The sequence below is a fragment of the Drosophila ananassae genome, chromosome 2L (assembly GCF_017639315.1).
Source record: "Drosophila ananassae strain 14024-0371.13 chromosome 2L, ASM1763931v2, whole genome shotgun sequence".
Taxonomy (NCBI): domain Eukaryota; kingdom Metazoa; phylum Arthropoda; class Insecta; order Diptera; family Drosophilidae; genus Drosophila; species Drosophila ananassae.
Genome location: NC_057927.1, coordinates 5,588,271 through 5,604,956, shown reverse-complemented (window position 1 = coordinate 5,604,956; position 16,686 = coordinate 5,588,271). Strand labels below are relative to the sequence as shown.

Below are 16,686 nucleotides of genomic sequence, written 5' to 3'. Positions count from 1 at the left end.
AATCAAATTAATGCAGTTGAATGCCCCAAAAATGGTAGCCCACGCAGTTGTTGCAAGTAGTGCATTGCATGTTGCAGATTGCACGTTGCTCAATGAAAGCCATTGGGCTGCCGTGACCATAAATGCATTGAGAACTATTTTGGTAAGACGTCATGAAAATCACATTTAAACATAGTGTTTAATCCATTGAAGTCGTCCTGTTGACCCATATCAGTGAGTATTGCCAAAAATTGGGTTACTTTGCCAAATAAAAACAAGATTAAAAACTTCAAAAACAAAACACCTCTAAGTGAATTTAATAATAAATTCGTACAATGTTTATAAAACAATTTAAAATATTTTAAATAATAAGTTAAGTATCAAGATGACTTTGTGAGTAGCGGAGAGGATGAAATCATGTATGAATGGGAACAAAAGGCACATTAGGGATAGACAGGGATTAGACGGCAAATTATTCATCAATAATCTCGGTTATTTTGGCACTTTCGGCAAAAACATCCGGAACCTCGGCTTCATCGGAGCGCTCGATAATCTGATACCTCTCCGCCGCCGCCAAACACTGGATGGCCACCTCCCTGGCTTTGGCACGCGACTCATCCGGCAACTGTCCCAATCCACTCAGTAGCTCCATGATGTCAGTCTCGAAGAGCTTCTTGGCGATTTCCTCGCCGGCGTTGATCATGTTCAAGATTACCACAATGCCACGATGCTGGACCGCAGGACTAGGGTTGGCGATAAGGGTGTGCAGGATGTCCAGGCAGCTGGCAATGGCCAGGATTTTCTCGCAGCACTTTACCGACACAGAAGTCAACATTGCCAAAGCTCCAGCACAGGCCATGGCCGTCTCCTCGTCCTCATCCTCACAGAGTAGAGCCAAAAACTTGACGCGGTCATTATCGCCCTCGAACATCTTCACCACGTCTTCAGACATAACTAAATTGCACAAGCATTGGGCGGCGGCACGAGTCAGATATAGATGGTCTTCCATTAGATAAAACTCTATCTTGGACACACCCTGCTCCTTGATGATCCTCTGACGCACGCTCTCGTTCATGCTGGCCAGATTGGTGAGTGCCATCAGGGATTCAAAATTCTCCAGAGCCGAACAGTCCTGAAGCAGCAAGTTCAACAGAGGACGAATCACGTCCAAAGATCTTTGACCGCTAAATGCCACTTCGGGATTAATGGTGATGCCAATCCTAGCCAGCGCCTGGCAAGCATGACGCTTGCCCTTTTCGGTACCTTCGAGAGCCATGCGAAGGAGAGCCTTGACGCCTCCATCCTGAACCACTTTTCCTCGCAACTCCGCAAGGCCACATACGGCGTTCAAAACTCGGGCAATCAACTCCTGGGAATTGTGACTCTCTGTCTTGGCCAAGGCGCACAAAGCAGTGGTAATACCTTCATTAGCCAGAACCGTAATACGCTTGTTTATGAAATCAACATCGTCTAGCTCGTGCTCCTCGGGTATGTGATGTTTCGCAAACTTCGCCAGCTCTATCATCTCGGGAAGCATTTCCTGTTTCTCATAAGCATTGCAAAGATTTACGAAGGTGGTGACCACACCATACAGACAGGACTGGTCTCCATTGCGGGCCAAATCCATCAGGGCGTGAATGGAAGCCTTGTCCTCAATCAATTTTTCTTTGCACTCGGCGTCGAGGGTTAAGTAGGCAAGGCCATCGGCAGCCCATTTACGGATATCTCTGTCCTTTCCAGGCTTGATTAAGAATCGGCGACATGCCTCCGCCAACTTGAGAGCTGCTCCATCGCCGAACGGACGAATGGCCGCATCCTGGCCACCATAACTGCCCAGCTTGCAAAGACCAACCAGAGCCCGAACTCGAATAGAATCATCCTTGGAGTGATACAGGCGCTTAAGTATATCCACGCCTTGTTCGCAGAGAGCTTTAGCCTTATCCTTCTTAGATGATGCTGCTATTAAACACTCGCAGGCTACACGTTGTTGAAGTTGATCATCGGTTGTTGCCATGGCCAGAATCATTTGAAGAATTCCTGTAAATAAGAAGTATATTGAAGGGTTGTTTCTTTAATAATCCAACAAGCCTACCTTCTCTGGCGATAACCTGGTTGCCGACATCCAAAGGTCCGCTTAACAAAGCTGTTATTGCCACAGTGACCCGCACCTTTGACTCCATATCAGGCGCCAACAGCTTATCCTTTATGAACTCGTCGATTTGATCTGTAAACTTGAGCTTGGCCTCATCGTAGTACATGTTCTCATAGACACGGGCCAAGCAAACCGATGCAATGGTTGACGAAGAACCAGTGATCTCCATTGCGCTCTCGTACTTGTAGTCCGGCAGCTCGGAGCACACCTCTAGCAGGCGGCACAAGCCCCTTATTTCTACCAAACGCTCAGCCCACTCGAGGGCGGAGTAGTGAACATTTCGAGTGATCAGCTCCATAACAGCATCCCTAGCCGCTCCGGAAATAGTACGATCTGTGATGCTGTAGACCAGGCAGGTGAGAAGAGTATCTATTTCGCGGTTGTTTTTAGAACAAAGCTCCTTGTCTGGCTTTGAATCTGCCTTGTTTTTCAATCCCGACAAGGCGTTGATGATGGTTTGCAAACAATATTGGGCAGTGGAGACACAGTCCTCGTGTTTCTGGTCGAGAACCCTCATGAACCACGGTACTCCCAGCTCTGTAAGCACACCCTTGGTGCGCTCTACGCTATCTTGACAGAGAGCGGCGACCACGCGGATCATATTAACGTAAATATCTGAGTCCTTTTCCAGCTTTGCCAAGGTGGCCACTTTGGCGATGCAGTTATCTTTGTACATCAGCTCGGCACCTGTCTGTTCTTTAGCCAAAACGACCAGGTTATTGGCAGCAGAGCGGCGTTTCTCGATGGGAGAGGTAAAGTCGAAGGTGATATCCATCATCTGTTTGACCTTCGTGGAGGTCTTGGAGTTGCGAGCCGCTCGTTCCTCCACAATTACGTGCAACCTCTGCAGCATAGGCTGCACAGTCTTGTTGCTAGGATCAGCCTTGAACAGGGCAGTTCCATCTTTGTAGGCCTCCTCAAACCTTTCCAATGCCTCATAAGCTTGTGCCCGGCGGAACAGAGCCTTGGGGTCTCCGGGGCAAGTTTTAAGAGATTCCGTGCAATCCTCAACCGCTTTCTCATACTTTTCCAATTTTAAGTAAGCAGCAGCGCGATTCTTGTAGAAGACTGGTAGCTCCTTGTGCTTTTCGCCCAACTTTATGGCGTTACTGTAGTGCTGCACTGCCTCCTCCCAACGAGAAGCCTTAAAGGCCTCGTTTCCTCTGTCCTTGAAGGTCCCGGCATCGGATTCATCGCTGGTGATAGCGTTGGTCATTGTTACACAATTGGCTCTGCAAAAGGAAGCAAGCTGTAGGAAAAACTTCTCATTGACCAGAAATGACTCACGTTTTGGCCTAAATTTTGGACTGCCGAAACTTCTCGATCACTGGCGCACTCACACAAAGATACACTCGAACACAACGTCTGCAAGCGGGAAAATCAAGCACGTTGGGTGGGAAAATTCAACCGTCTGCTGCGCTGTTCTATATATAAATACGATCGAAGAAGAATCAAACCAAAATAGTTGCAACAGTTTGCCGCAAATACAGTGCTGCTAACTCGCGAAGGAAATTTATCGATATTTTATGTTTACATTCAAAGAACTGCAGCTGGTGCAATAAAATCAAAACAATGTAATTTTATCCATTTTTCGATATAATGTTGTTCCACAATGTGTTCAGTAATACCTCTTTTATACGATGAGGCAGCAGTTCATTTCAGTTTTATACAATAATGAAGAATTATAAGCAGAAACACAAACCAAAACATTTGCAACAGTTTGTTGTCGTTTGGGAGCTGCCAACTCCCAAAAAGTTCTGGGGAAATTTATCGATAGTTTGATTTCTAATTTACTTCCATCCCTAGCCCAAAGCTGCTGCATGAAAAAATCACGGATTAATTGTTTAGCGTAAACAATAAAATAGGGAAGATATGGACACGGGGTCGGACAACAGCGATGACGAGGGCTCTATTGGCAATGGGGGCGGTGATCTGGGCATGGATCTGACCGGCATTCTGTTCGGCAACATCGATTCCGAGGGCAGGCTTCTGGACGACGAAGATGGAGAGGGTCGTGGAGGCAGCGGCTTTGATACGGAGCTCCGGGAAAACATTGGCTCATTATCCAAGTAAGTACGCATTTCAGGATATATGTTGGTGTATTTTCCACATCATCCGACTATGGAGAACGTATTGAATTACTCCCATTATTTTAGATTGGGTCTGGATTCCATGCTTCACGAGGTCATTGATCGCAGGGAGGCCGAGCCTTCATCCGACGAAGAGGATTCTGATAAACCCGAAGCCGCTGACAGTGGGGGAATGAGTGCTTTCGATGCCCTCAAGGCGGGTGTCAAAAACAATGAAGGCGAGGATGGGGCTGTAAAGGCCCAAGACGATGCCATTGACTACTCGGACATCACGGAGCTTTCAGAAGACTGCCCCCGTACACCACCCGAGCAAAAAGAAACCGCATCATCGTCGTACGATGATTTGGAGGATGCTATACCCGCATCTAAGGTGGAAACAAAACTAAGTAAGTAAATATTGTAGTGGGAAACTTAAGTACTCATTGTCAAAACTTTGCAGCCAAGGATGACAAGGAGCTGATGCCTCCCCCAAGTGCCCCCGTTCGCTCGGGTACTGGCAGTGGAACAGAAGAAACCACAAAAACGACTGAAACATCCACTACCACAAGCGATAGCAAGGCCATCGATCCCAAAGGTAACTCTTCCATGACAATTTTTCGTTCACTTTACGAACCATTTTATTTTTAAGATGCCGATCGCAAATTGGACACACCGCTGGCTGACATACTGCCCTCCAAGTACCAAAATGTGGATGTGCGGGAGCTGTTTCCGGACTTCAGACCCCAAAAAGTGTTGCGATTTTCACGCCTCTTTGGACCTGGAAAGCCAACAAGTCTTCCACAGATCTGGCGCCATGTGCGGAAAAGACGTCGCAAGCGAAATCAGTCTCGTGATCAAAAGGTTTCTTTAACATCTCTAAGTTTCATAAATTTTTGTATTAAAATGTGCCATTCTCATATTTAGCCCATTAACAACGCTGGTTCGGACTCTCCAAGCGATTCGGAAGAGCCGAGAAAACGCGGCTTTAGCCTTCACTTCGGCCCAGAGCCAACACCAGCCGAGTGCATGTCTGACGACGAGGACAAACTGCTGGGCGATCTTAATAGCGAGGATTTACGCCAGGAGGGCCCGGAAAATGGAGAGAACAGCGACCAAAAGCCAAAGGTGGCCGACTGGCGCTACGGACCGGCTCAGATCTGGTACGATATGTTGGAAGTAAGCGACTCCGGCGAGGGTTTCAACTACGGTTTTAAAACATCCCAAAACAAAGAAGACCGACGGGCGAATAGTCCAGAACTGGAATCCCCGGAGCAATACATAGCAGACGACGCTTTCTTGATGGTCTCGCAATTGCACTGGGAGGACGACGTCGTCTGGGATGGCAATGACATCAAGTCGAAAGTAATGCAAAAGCTAAACTCCAAGACAAATGCTGCAGGTTGGCTACCGTCCAGCGGGTCGCGAACAGCTGGCGCATTCAGTCAGCCGGGAAAAACGGCGATCCCAGTCGGAGGGAACAGTGGCAATTCCAACAAGGGATCTGCTGCCAGTAAAAAGGCACAACAAAAGTAAGATAAAATCGGTTTAGTTTGTAATGGAAATGAAAGAATAATTTTTTTATTTTAGTGCCCAGGCTAAACCAGCGGAAGCTCCCGATGATACCTGGTACAGTTTGTTCCCGGTGGAGAATGAGGAGTTGATCTATCACAAGTGGGAGGACGAAGTGATTTGGGATGCACAGCAGATGACCAAAGTGCCAAAGCCCAAGGTTCTTACCCTTGATCCCAACGATGAGAATATCATCCTAGGTATTCCTGATGATATTGATCCTTCGAAGATCAACAAAAACATTGGTCCACCACCCAAGATCAAAATTCCACATCCTCATGTTAAAAAGTCAAAGATTCTGTTGGGCAAGGCTGGAGTGATAAACGTGCTAGCAGAAGACACTCCTCCGCCGCCACCAAAGAGTCCCGACCGCGATCCCTTTAATATTTCTAATGACACGTGAGTAGTTATTGTTGGCTCTCTATGAAAGATGTATTATTTCGATCTTATTTTAGGTACTACACTCCCAAGACGGAACCCACCCTGCGGCTTAAAGTGGGCGGCGGTAATCTCATCCAGCACTCAACACCAGTGGTGGAACTACGAGCTCCGTTCGTCCCCACGCATATGGGTCCGATGAAACTGCGCTCCTTCCACCGTCCGCCTTTGAAGAAGTACTCTCATGGTCCGCTCGCTATGATCTCCCACCACGCCGTCATGCCACTTCTGAAGCACATCGCCAAAAAAGCCAAACAACGTGAGGTGGAACGTATTGCTTCGGGAGGCGGAGATGTCTTCTTTATGCGCAATCCAGAGGATTTGAGCGGAAAGGACGGCGACATCGTGCTGGCCGAGTTCTGCGAGGAGCATCCGCCATTGATGAACCAGGTGGGCATGTGCTCCAAAATCAAGAACTACTACAAGCGCAAGGCCGAGAAAGACAGTGGTCCACAAGATTATGTATACGGTGAGGTGGCCTTCGCCCACACCAGTCCCTTCTTGGGCATCCTGCACCCCGGACAGTGTATTCAGGCACTGGAGAACAACATGTACCGCGCACCCATCTATCCCCACAAGATGTCTCACAATGATTTCCTGGTGATACGTACACGGACCGGTTATTGGATCCGAGCTGTTAATGCTATCTTTACTGTAGGCCAGGAATGTCCCATCTATGAGGTTCCTGGTCCGAACTCCAAACGCGCCAACAATTTTACACGCGACTTCCTTCAGGTGACTACTTTGATATTTACTTTTTAAAATGGTTTATCAAATATTATTGCTTCATTTCAGGTCTTTATTTATCGGCTGTTCTGGAAGAGTAGGGACAACCCGCGTCGCATCCGCATGGACGACATTAAAAAAGCCTTTCCCGCCCACTCCGAGAGCAGCATCCGAAAGCGCTTGAAACAGTGCGCCGACTTCAAGCGTACTGGCATGGATTCCAATTGGTGGGTGATCAAGCCGGAGTTCCGGCTTCCCTCCGAAGAGGAAATCCGTGCCATGGTCTCGCCAGAGCAATGCTGCGCTTACTTCAGCATGATTGCAGCCGAACAGCGTTTAAAGGTGAGGGATGGAGCTCAATCTTAATCAAACTTTCTACTATATAACATTCTATACTTTATAGGACGCTGGATATGGAGAGAAGTTCTTATTTGCTCCCCAAGAAGATGACGATGAGGAAGCCCAACTCAAACTGGACGATGAAGTTAAAGTGGCACCTTGGAACACCACCCGTGCCTATATCCAGGCCATGCGTGGAAAATGCCTGCTTCAACTGAGTGGTCCAGCAGATCCTACAGGCTGTGGTGAAGGTTTCTCATACGTCAGGGTGCCCAACAAACCAACGGTACACAATCTATATCAAAATTATAATAATAATTAAATTAATCAAGTCGATTTTACGCCCACAGCAAAGCAAGGAGGAGCAGGAGTCGCAGCCAAAACGCTCTGTAACGGGAACAGATGCGGATCTGCGGCGTCTTCCACTGCAAAGGGCGAAGGAGCTGCTGCGCAAATTCAAAGTGCCTGAGGAGGAAATCAAAAAGCTATCCCGTTGGGAAGTCATTGACGTGGTCCGAACTCTCTCTACCGAAAAAGCTAAGGCCGGTGAGGAGGGTATGGATAAGTTCTCTCGTGGCAATCGGTTCTCCATTGCCGAGCATCAGGAGCGCTACAAGGAGGAGTGCCAGCGTATCTTCGACTTGCAGAACCGGGTGCTAGCCAGTTCTGAGGTTCTTTCTACCGATGAGGCGGAGTCTTCCGCTTCAGAGGAATCCGATCTCGAGGAACTGGGAAAGAATCTTGAGAACATGCTGTCCAATAAGAAGACCTCTACGCAACTTTCTCTGGAACGCGAAGAGCAGGAACGCCAGGAGCTTTTGAGGCAGCTGGATGAGGAGCACGGAGATGGCGCTGGCGGAGGAGCGGCTGCCAAGGCTAAGGCTAAGGAGGAGGCGGCCCAACAGCAGCCGGGAGCCCCCAGTAACCAAGGCAGAATTTTGCGAATCACAAGAACCTTCAAGGGCAACGACGGCAAGGAGTACACGCGAGTAGAGACTGTACGCCGGCAGCCAGTGATCGATGCTTACATCAAGATCCGAACCACCAAGGACGAGCAGTTCATCAAACAGTTCGCCACGTTGGATGAGCAACAAAAGGAGGAGATGAAGCGAGAAAAGCGTCGCATTCAGGAGCAGTTGCGACGAATTAAGCGCAACCAGGAACGCGAACGCTTGGCGCAACTGGCTCAAAACCAGAAACTCCAACCCGGAGGTATGCCCACTTCTTTGGGCGATCCAAAGAGCTCGGGTGGACACTCGCATAAGGAGCGTGACAGTGGCTACAAGGAGGTTAGTCCCTCGCGCAAGAAGTTCAAGCTAAAACCAGATCTTAAGCTCAAATGTGGTGCATGCGGCCAGGTGGGTCACATGCGAACCAATAAGGCCTGTCCGCTGTACACGGGCATGCAGAGCAGCCTATCCCAATCGAATCCCTCGCTGGCCGACGACATGGACGATCAGAGCGAGAAGGAGATGGCCATGGACGATGATGATTTGGTGAATGTCGATGGCACCAAGGTGACGGTCAGCAGCAAGGTGCTGAAACGCCACAATGACGACAAGCGTCGCAGTGGCTCTTCGGGACTGACTTTGAAGGTTCAGCGGGACGCCATGGGCAAGAAGAAGCGGCGTGTGGGGGCTGATATCCATTGTGATTATCTTCAGCGTCACAACAAGACAGCAAACCGTCGCCGTACTGACCCCGTTGTCGTGCTCTCTTCTATTCTGGAGTTGATCCTCAACGAGCTGCGCTCGATGCCTGATGTGTCGCCTTTCCTGTTTCCCGTGAGTGCCAAGCGGGTTCCAGACTATTATCGGGTAGTCACGAAGCCTATGGACCTGCAGACCATGAGGGAGTACATCCGCCAAAGGCGCTACACCAGCCGCGAAATGTTTCTGGAAGATCTTAAGCAAATTGTGGACAACTCCCTCATCTATAATGGCTCGCAGAGTGCCTACACAGTTGCCGCTCAGCGGATGTTCACCAGCTGTTTCGAGCTTCTTGCAGAGCGCGAGGACAAACTGATGCGCCTTGAAAAGGCCATTAATCCGCTGCTCGACGACGACGACCAGGTGGCGCTCTCCTTCATCTTCGACAAGCTGCACACGCAAATCAAACAACTAACTGAGAGCTGGCCATTCCTCAAGCCAGTCAACAAGAAGCAGGTGAAGGACTACTATACTGTTATCAAGAGACCCATGGATCTAGAGACCATTGGGAAAAATATCGAGGGTGAGGACTTTTTTCATACATCTATGTGCATTTTTTATAACCTTCTCATCTTACAGCTCACCGATATCATAGTCGAGCGGAATATCTGGCCGATATAGAACTGATTCTCACCAACTGCGAGCAGTACAATGGCAGCGATTCTCGTTACACAAATTTCGCGAAAAAGATTTTAGAGTTTGCTCAGACTCAGCTGGTGGAGGTAAGTGCTCATAGCTATCTCCCAGAGCTTTATAATCTTTAAAATGTAAACTCTTAATTCCAGTTTACGGAACACTGCACTCAGCTGGAGGAAAATATAGCCAAGACCCAGGAGCGAGCCAGGGAAAATGCTCCAGAATTCGACGAAGCTTGGGGCAATGATGACTACGATTTTGGACGCGGCAGCAGGGCCAGTTCCCCAGGAGACGACTACATCGATGTGGAGGGCAATGTGGGCCATGCCGCACCCAATACCATTCATCGCGGCATGGGTGCGGAAACGCACACTTCCCAGGCAGCCCGGAAGCCGCCGCCACCAGGGCCGGGTGAGGTTAAGCGTGGCAGGGGAAGACCGCGCAAGCAACGCGACCCCGTTGAGGAGGGTAAGTGGGACAGGATCTGCCTCCTAATACTAATACCTCCCAACTAGCATACATGTACATTTGAACATTGAACTCTCTCCTGGTTTAATCTCAAAAGCTATTGGTTTGATCACGCTTCCTTCTACATTTCGAATCAGTAATCTATCAAAATTGTAAACTATTAGCCTAGTGGTTGTGGCCGAAACGGAAACGGTGGATGTACTTGCTTCTACTAACGAGTAATAGAACTTGAGTCAACTGAAACACTATCCTACTATCTTATAAAGGTCATAATACGGATCTCCATCTAGACACTTTGGTTTTGTAGTGAAAGAGATTAGATGCATGATAGAATATCGATTTAAAATATGTAATGTAAATAATAATTATATAAGGTTCAGGACTTATTCGGAGATCAACAGGTCCTACTATGTTTCTCCAACTTTATACAGACTATAGTTTAAAGAATGATATGGGGGTTTTGTGAAATTGAAATATAATGTAGTGGCAGGGCTTGTTTTGAGGAATTACATCGCACATAAACAGACGAAAAAGTACACTGAAGCCGCCGGAAACTGTTGCCACCAGAGAATTGCAAATACTTTTACCTTTTTCTAGTCAAAGCCCAGAATCCGGTTAAACGTGGTCGGGGGCGTCCGAGGAAGGACAGCCTTGCTTCAAACATGAGTCAGACGCAAGCTTACTTCCTGGATGAAGGTAAGCCTCTAATCACCGACAAACAAACCACAAACTCATACAAATTACCTATCCACCTGCCCGAATTACTTTTTAAATGCATTTTATTTCACTCATTAAACCCGAAATTTGTAAACTTCGCATGGCTGCATTTTTAACGCTTGCCCACATTTACTTTTCGTTAAAACTAGAATTGAATTAACACTTTCCTTATTAGTTTCGTAGCTAAAGTAATGCATGCCTTGTTAAGATTTATTTATTCATATTTAACACAATTTAATGTGGCATTTATTTCAGTTTCTGGTAATGCAATCACTATTTACCAACTGTCTTGTTTATTTACTAACATTGTTTTGTTCGACCCTAGACCTTCAATGTTCCACTGACGACGAGGACGATGACGAGGAGGAGGACTTCCAGGAAGTGTCCGAGGATGAGAACAATGCAGCCAGCATTTTGGATCAGGGCGAAAGGATTCATGCTCCCGCCGACACAATGGACTACATCGATCCGAAGAACATCAAAACAGAAGTCGACGTCGAGGCCCAGCAAATAGCAGGTGGGTGCTTTAATTTAAGCGCTATATTAATTAAAAACTATATTATTCGAGGACCATACTTTCCCTTATTTACTAATTTACAAACTTCTTTCAATCGTTGATTTCTTTGGATTCGTTTCTGCTTCCATTTCGCTCCATTTGCATTCACTTTACCCTTTTGAGCAGAGGAGCCAGTCGGCGAGGATGACAGCCAGCAGGTGGCCGAAGCAATGGTGCAGTTGAGTAGCGTGGGCGCCGGCTACTATGCTCAACAGCAGCAAGGTCTCTATTATTGTTACTACATCTCTGTGTTGTGCCCTTGATGTGTCGATGTTCCTTTCCCAGCTTGTCACACGTATACATCCTTTTCATGAATGCTAGGTTACTGATATGTTCTTCTTGATATCTTTCAGATGAGTCCATGGACGTGGATCCCAACTACGATCCATCCGACTTTCTGGCCATGCACAAGCCGCGTGAGAACCTTGGCGAGCCAACCAACTTGCAGGGTGCCTTCTCCAACTTCCTTCAGGATGACAATAGCTCGTACAATGCACCTGAGGCCAGTACCAGTGCTGCTGCGGCCGCTGCTGCTGCTGGTGTTGGCATGAGCCTTCCTTCCCAAGATGATGACTCTGTTGCTATGCAGATGCCACCTGAAATGCCTACCACGAGTCTGAACAATGGCATGGGCATCGACGATGACCTGGACATATCTGAGAGTGACGAGGAGGACGATGGAACGCGGATCCGCATCAAGAAGGAGGTCCTCGACGATGCCGAGTTTGGAATGCAACAGAACCAGCACCATTTCCAGCAGATAGGCGCACCCATTGGCCAACCGTCCCAAATCTACGATGTGGATTCGCCCAACGAGCCGCCCACACTCGATTATCAGCACCCACCCCAGTTGGATTACTCGCAGCATTCTCTGGGAATGGAGCAACTGCAGCAGCTTCAACAAGTGATACCTCCGCCGACGGAGCAGCAGCAGCCACAGCAACAAACTCCTCAGGGAGACAACGATTACGCCTGGACTTACTAGGAAGAATATTTCCTCCCTTTTTGGTAGTTTTGTTGCCTAACCGATGTGAACTTTTAATTTTTTAAGTCTTAAAACCATATATTTAAGTTGCTATTAAACATTTAAACAAATTTTGATGTCGTTTGAGGCAATCCAACCTGTCTAAGAATTAAATTCTCTTTTAAAATATAATTTGATTGATAAATATTTTTATTGCTTAAATTTGATATTATTTCTGCAATATTGTGAAATGTGGGATCACTATTTTTGTCACAGTTTAAACAATTTGATCATGTACTGTTGCATTAAATTAGATACAATTTGATATAATTTTTAGAGATTTTCCAATTTGTAAAAATATCCAATTCGATTACTAGGAGTGCAAATGCAATACATTTTTTGTGGATTATGACCAGTTTTCTGCCCTATAGTCGAAATACTTTGTAATAGAATAAAAACACATGAAAATTAATTTGCTAAGACTATAACGCATTTTTTTCTAACAGAAGTAAAACTCTATTGTAACATTCCGTAAATTCTCTGTGTAAATATTTATAGCCATCATAAAAATCAATTACATTAGAGCTTCGCAGTCCACTACCGGACTGCCAATCATTTAATACATAATAGCTCGTTTCACAGAAAACGCGATAACGTAAATCTTAGCTTAACTAGCATGTCACAGTTGTCGTCCGCTCCATCTCCGTTGGCATGACGCCACCTTGTCCACCCACTTCCTCCACCACCGTCATCTATCCGCGCCCTATTGCTTCGAGAAATATTGGCTTGCACTTAAGTGAATTGTATGGAGCTACATGGCTTGCGTGTGTACTTGGGGTGCAGATCTTAAAGCAGTTTTAGGTGGCCGGTTACTTTGTCGATGTCATCTGCGGCCGCCGGTCCGATGGCCAGCACAGTCTTGGAATTGGGCTCGATCTGAGTGCGACCGGCGTCCCGGATAAGGCATGTGTTCAACTGGTTACGTTCGGCGGCCTTTTTAATGGCCATTAACTCTGCCTCGCTCTCCACCTTCACCGCTATCTTGGCGCATCCGCAGCTGTCCCAGGCGCGAACTAACCGTGGGGTCTTGCTCACAGCCCTCTGGTAGGCACCCACGGCTCCATGACCACACTGGGCGGCGATCTTGCCCTTGCCCATTTTCAGGTCGTTCCGGACAACGAGAACCATTTTGAAGTTATCGTTGAATCCGCCGTAGCCCTGCAAAAAAATAATCCTCATTTAGAAATATTGTAAAATGATGAAAAAAAAATTCATGTGATGCAATTTTCTTTTTTTGAGTTCGAAATTGCTTCTAAATATTTGTTTTTTTTTTCATACAAGCAGTAAGTTTTTTTTATGTAATAAAGTTAACTCTTATTTAGGTAAAAATCAGTGTATTAAGTAATTTATAAGGGGTTTTTTTGTTTTCTTGAATAGATTGAAAAACTTGTTAAATCGTTCAGTTAAAATTTCGACTCGAAAACCTAAGACTTTCAAGAACTATTCTTTTGCCCTCAGCTGTAGGGTACGGGACATTTTTTAAGACATTTCTTGCATCTACAAAGCCGGACATGGAAACTTAATAGAGAAGTCAGTACAGTTCCCCAGTCCATGTAGGAAAGCTCCAGGATCTCACCTTGTCCACAACCGAAGCCTCGCCGGAGAATGTGGCCTCGGATGGAGGAGCTCCTTCACTGGATGGCGAGTCCTTGGCGTCACCACGCTTCAGGGCATAACGATAGCCCACGAAGAAGGACAGCATCACAGCCAGGCCATTGATGATCTGCGTCGAGTCCAGTAGCTTGTCGCCCATGTCGCCACCAATAATGTGTGAATATTCCAATGGAAAAAGCAACCTATGGCGCTCACTTCACGTTTCTCGGTGCGGTCACACCAATTTCAGTCAAGCTAGTGCCGAAAGCTACTTCGTCTAGAAGGGTGGCAACGTTGATTTTGGCCAGCTTGGTAACCCTACAAGAAAGAACCGCCAATTGTATTTTGATTTTTATTAATTGTTTTGTGCAATTTACAAAATATAAGTAAAATATTAAAGATTCACTTTAAATAATGTGAGATAAAACCTTTCACAATAATAAAATCAATGAATATCCAGGGAAATCAATATCAAGCAGTTCAGTGTGGCCACACCCTCCGCAAACGGAACGACTCATTTTGCGAGGCGCCGTTATTCGGTCACTCTGAAACATACGTGTCTGTAATTTTCTGTCTTCGTGGACGAGGCCCGAGCATTTTGTTAAAGCCCCATTTAATTGCATTTAGCTAGGTTAATCTTCGCCAAACAGCCCACTAAAGACAGCCGCCATCATGGGCATCGCAAGCATGTTGCAGATCGACGAGATGCTGGGAGACTTCAACAGAATGAACAAGCGTCAGGTGAGCGGCGCCGCATACCCGGGGTTTAAATAGCTTCCTGAGCCATATTGTTTCCCTTTTTCAGTCCCTGTATCAGGTGCTGAGCTTTGCGATGATTGTCTCCTCTGCGCTGATGATCTGGAAAGGACTGATGGTGGTCACCGGCAGCGAGTCGCCCATTGTGGTGGTTTTAAGTGGGAGTATGGAGCCGGCTTTCCACCGTGGAGATCTCCTCTTCCTCACCAACTACAAGGAGGAGCCGGTGCGCGTCGGTGAGATTGTTGTCTTCAAAGTGGAGGGCAGAGACATTCCTATAGTGCATCGGGTGATCAAGCTGCACGAAAAGTAAGTATTTCTATGACAAGAGATCTATATATTTAATTCTTTTGAAGAGTGTTAGGAGTGTAATCAATAAGTCTGTCAAAGATTTTAAATAATATGTCATCTTTATTTTCTAGGGAGGATGGCACCGTCAAATTCCTGACCAAGGGCGACAATAACAATGTGGACGATAGGGGCCTGTATGCTCCAAACCAGCTTTGGTTAACCAAAAAGGATATTGTGGGCCGGGCCAGGGGCTTCCTGCCTTACGTAGGCATCATTACGATCTTCATGAACGAATATCCAAAAGTCAAGGTGAGTCGGGAACTCGAAATTGTCTGAAACTTTTCTGTTACTTATTGATTCCCATTTTCAGTGGGCTATACTTTCCATTTTGGCCATTTTCGTGCTGCTGCATCGGGAATAGTTTGGGATGCCTTTATTTTGTAGGTTCAATTTATAAGTAGGGAGTGCACAATCTCGAGCCTGTTTGCATTTTCGTTTGAGTATTCCAACGCCACGATTTCCTTTCCTTCCCCGCAACCAAAACTACTGCAAACCGAATGTTGTCCGGATATAATTTCAATAAAGAAAAACAATTTTTATTTGATGGACTTTTCGTAATCAAGAAGCTGCTGTTTGAGAGCACCACCCCAATGGTACTTGCTGCATCCGTTTTGAGATACAATTCGGTGGCAAGGAATGAGGATAGCTACTTCATTTTTGGCCACGGCACTAGCCACTGCTCGTACCGCCTTTGGACGATCCATCCTTTCCGCCAGTTGGGAATAAGTGCAAGATTGGCCGCTCTTTAAATCAATAAGAGCTGTCCACACATCTTTCTGGAAATCGGTGCCTAGAACAGCGATTGGAATCTCGTTTACGTTCTCCTTTTCTCCTCCAAATAGTTTATCGGTCAGCTCCTGGTTGGCATCATCGTCCCTGCGAAGTTGTGACTTGGGCCATCGCTTCTGTACTTCATCCTGAGTCTCATCATCGGATTTCACCACAAAATACAGGAAACAAATTGCGACTTCCTTTTTAGCTTGAACCGTTCCCATTATCATCCGACCAAACTTGGTGTTTAGAAAGGAAAATCGCACATCCTCCGGCGGATTTGGCAACGGGATTAGACGGATTCTTGGTTTATCTTGGAACCACATAACTTTAAGAAGTTTATTTGTGCGCAATTCGTAAATAAATCTGAACAGTGTGACCATCTCGCCTTATGTAGCGGCGCCAATCATAAGTCCAAATTGAAAAGGGCTGCCAGATTTCAGAATTATGGCGGGAAACATCATTTAAAAAACAAGCAGTTCAAATAAATAATTAAATATAATATTTCGCAGTTGCTTAATTTCCATTTAAAGACAAAATATAAAAATAAATCTTTTTTTGTGTTTTAATAAAAATAAATCTAAATATAAGATGGGGAAGGCATAACATTATCAAGTTAAAAACTGGGGTGGACAAAAAGGTAAGCTTTGAGATACTTTTTATGTAATATTTCAAATATTTCGCATCGGATTTGAGAAGGCGATACCATTTACAAATCACGGTTTTAATTAACATTGATCTGCATCAAAATATTGTTCACATCAAGAAAATAAAATTTCTTCGATTTTTGGCAAAAATCATGATGTTACCCCTTTGAAAAATGCCGAAAAATG

General features: G+C 46.1%; 5 protein-coding genes across 8 annotated transcripts; 2 read left to right on the top strand and 3 right to left on the bottom strand.

Annotated features, from left to right (window-relative positions):
• Window positions 1-267: 267 nt before the first annotated feature.
• Window positions 268-3,638, bottom strand: LOC6500589 (protein unc-45 homolog B). Its single transcript, XM_001953492.4, has 3 exons — window positions 3,419-3,638; window positions 2,072-3,363; window positions 268-2,016 (listed from the first exon to the last, which is right to left on the bottom strand). Exons 2-3 carry the CDS (start codon window positions 3,345-3,347, stop codon window positions 452-454), a joined length of 2,841 nt encoding a protein of 946 aa, XP_001953528.1. The 5' UTR covers window positions 3,348-3,363; window positions 3,419-3,638; the 3' UTR covers window positions 268-451.
• Window positions 3,639-3,907: 269 nt separating this feature from the next.
• Window positions 3,908-12,794, top strand: LOC6499969 (transcription initiation factor TFIID subunit 1). 4 transcript variants are annotated; one of them, XM_001953491.4, is made up of 16 exons: window positions 3,908-4,200; window positions 4,288-4,607; window positions 4,661-4,795; window positions 4,850-5,061; window positions 5,125-5,729; window positions 5,788-6,168; window positions 6,225-6,942; window positions 7,003-7,275; window positions 7,337-7,558; window positions 7,623-9,504; window positions 9,561-9,703; window positions 9,767-10,085; window positions 10,683-10,781; window positions 11,128-11,319; window positions 11,485-11,580; window positions 11,712-12,794. In XM_001953491.4, exons 1-16 carry the CDS (start codon window positions 4,004-4,006, stop codon window positions 12,341-12,343), a joined length of 6,426 nt encoding a protein of 2,141 aa, XP_001953527.1. In that variant the 5' UTR covers window positions 3,908-4,003; the 3' UTR covers window positions 12,344-12,794. The 4 variants fall into 4 exon arrangements, with proteins under 4 accessions (XP_001953527.1, XP_014766300.1, XP_014766301.1 ...); XM_014910814.3 differs by lacking the exon at window positions 10,683-10,781; XM_014910815.3 differs by lacking the exon at window positions 11,485-11,580.
• A 107-nt stretch (window positions 12,795-12,901) lies between these two features.
• Window positions 12,902-14,239, bottom strand: LOC6500588 (probable peptidyl-tRNA hydrolase 2). The gene is made up of 2 exons (XM_001953490.4): window positions 13,959-14,239; window positions 12,902-13,540 (listed from the first exon to the last, which is right to left on the bottom strand). The coding sequence occupies exons 1-2, from the start codon at window positions 14,133-14,135 to the stop codon at window positions 13,169-13,171; spliced, it is 549 nt and encodes a 182-aa protein (XP_001953526.1). The 5' UTR covers window positions 14,136-14,239; the 3' UTR covers window positions 12,902-13,168.
• Window positions 14,240-14,478: 239 nt separating this feature from the next.
• LOC6499970 (signal peptidase complex catalytic subunit SEC11A) lies at window positions 14,479-15,621 on the top strand. Its single transcript, XM_001953489.4, has 4 exons — window positions 14,479-14,716; window positions 14,781-15,040; window positions 15,154-15,331; window positions 15,393-15,621. Exons 1-4 carry the CDS (start codon window positions 14,648-14,650, stop codon window positions 15,441-15,443), a joined length of 558 nt encoding a protein of 185 aa, XP_001953525.1. The 5' UTR covers window positions 14,479-14,647; the 3' UTR covers window positions 15,444-15,621.
• LOC6500587 (methylated-DNA--protein-cysteine methyltransferase, inducible) lies at window positions 15,597-16,262 on the bottom strand. The gene has a single exon (XM_001953488.4). It carries the CDS (start codon window positions 16,234-16,236, stop codon window positions 15,619-15,621), a length of 618 nt encoding a protein of 205 aa, XP_001953524.2. The 5' UTR covers window positions 16,237-16,262; the 3' UTR covers window positions 15,597-15,618.
• Between the last annotated feature and the right edge of the window lie 424 nt (window positions 16,263-16,686).

Coding starts and splice junctions, on each gene's coding strand:
- LOC6500587 (XM_001953488.4), bottom strand. CDS start 16,236: ATGGTCACACTGTTCAGATTTATTTACGAATTGCGCACAAATAAACTT.
- LOC6500588 (XM_001953490.4), bottom strand. CDS start 14,135: ATGGGCGACAAGCTACTGGACTCGACGCAGATCATCAATGGCCTGGCT. Junction 13,541..13,958: donor AGGCTTCGGTTGTGGACAAG/GTGAGATCCTGG, acceptor ATTTTTTTGCAG/GGCTACGGCGGATTCAACGA.
- LOC6500589 (XM_001953492.4), bottom strand. CDS start 3,347: ATGACCAACGCTATCACCAGCGATGAATCCGATGCCGGGACCTTCAAG. Junction 2,017..2,071: donor CCAGGTTATCGCCAGAGAAG/GTAGGCTTGTTG, acceptor TCTTATTTACAG/GAATTCTTCAAATGATTCTG.
- LOC6499969 (XM_001953491.4), top strand. CDS start 4,004: ATGGACACGGGGTCGGACAACAGCGATGACGAGGGCTCTATTGGCAAT. Junction 5,730..5,787: donor AGTAAAAAGGCACAACAAAA/GTAAGATAAAAT, acceptor TTTTTATTTTAG/TGCCCAGGCTAAACCAGCGG. Junction 9,505..9,560: donor CATTGGGAAAAATATCGAGG/GTGAGGACTTTT, acceptor CTCATCTTACAG/CTCACCGATATCATAGTCGA.
- LOC6499970 (XM_001953489.4), top strand. CDS start 14,648: ATGGGCATCGCAAGCATGTTGCAGATCGACGAGATGCTGGGAGACTTC. Junction 14,717..14,780: donor ACAGAATGAACAAGCGTCAG/GTGAGCGGCGCC, acceptor TCCCTTTTTCAG/TCCCTGTATCAGGTGCTGAG. Junction 15,332..15,392: donor ACGAATATCCAAAAGTCAAG/GTGAGTCGGGAA, acceptor TCCCATTTTCAG/TGGGCTATACTTTCCATTTT.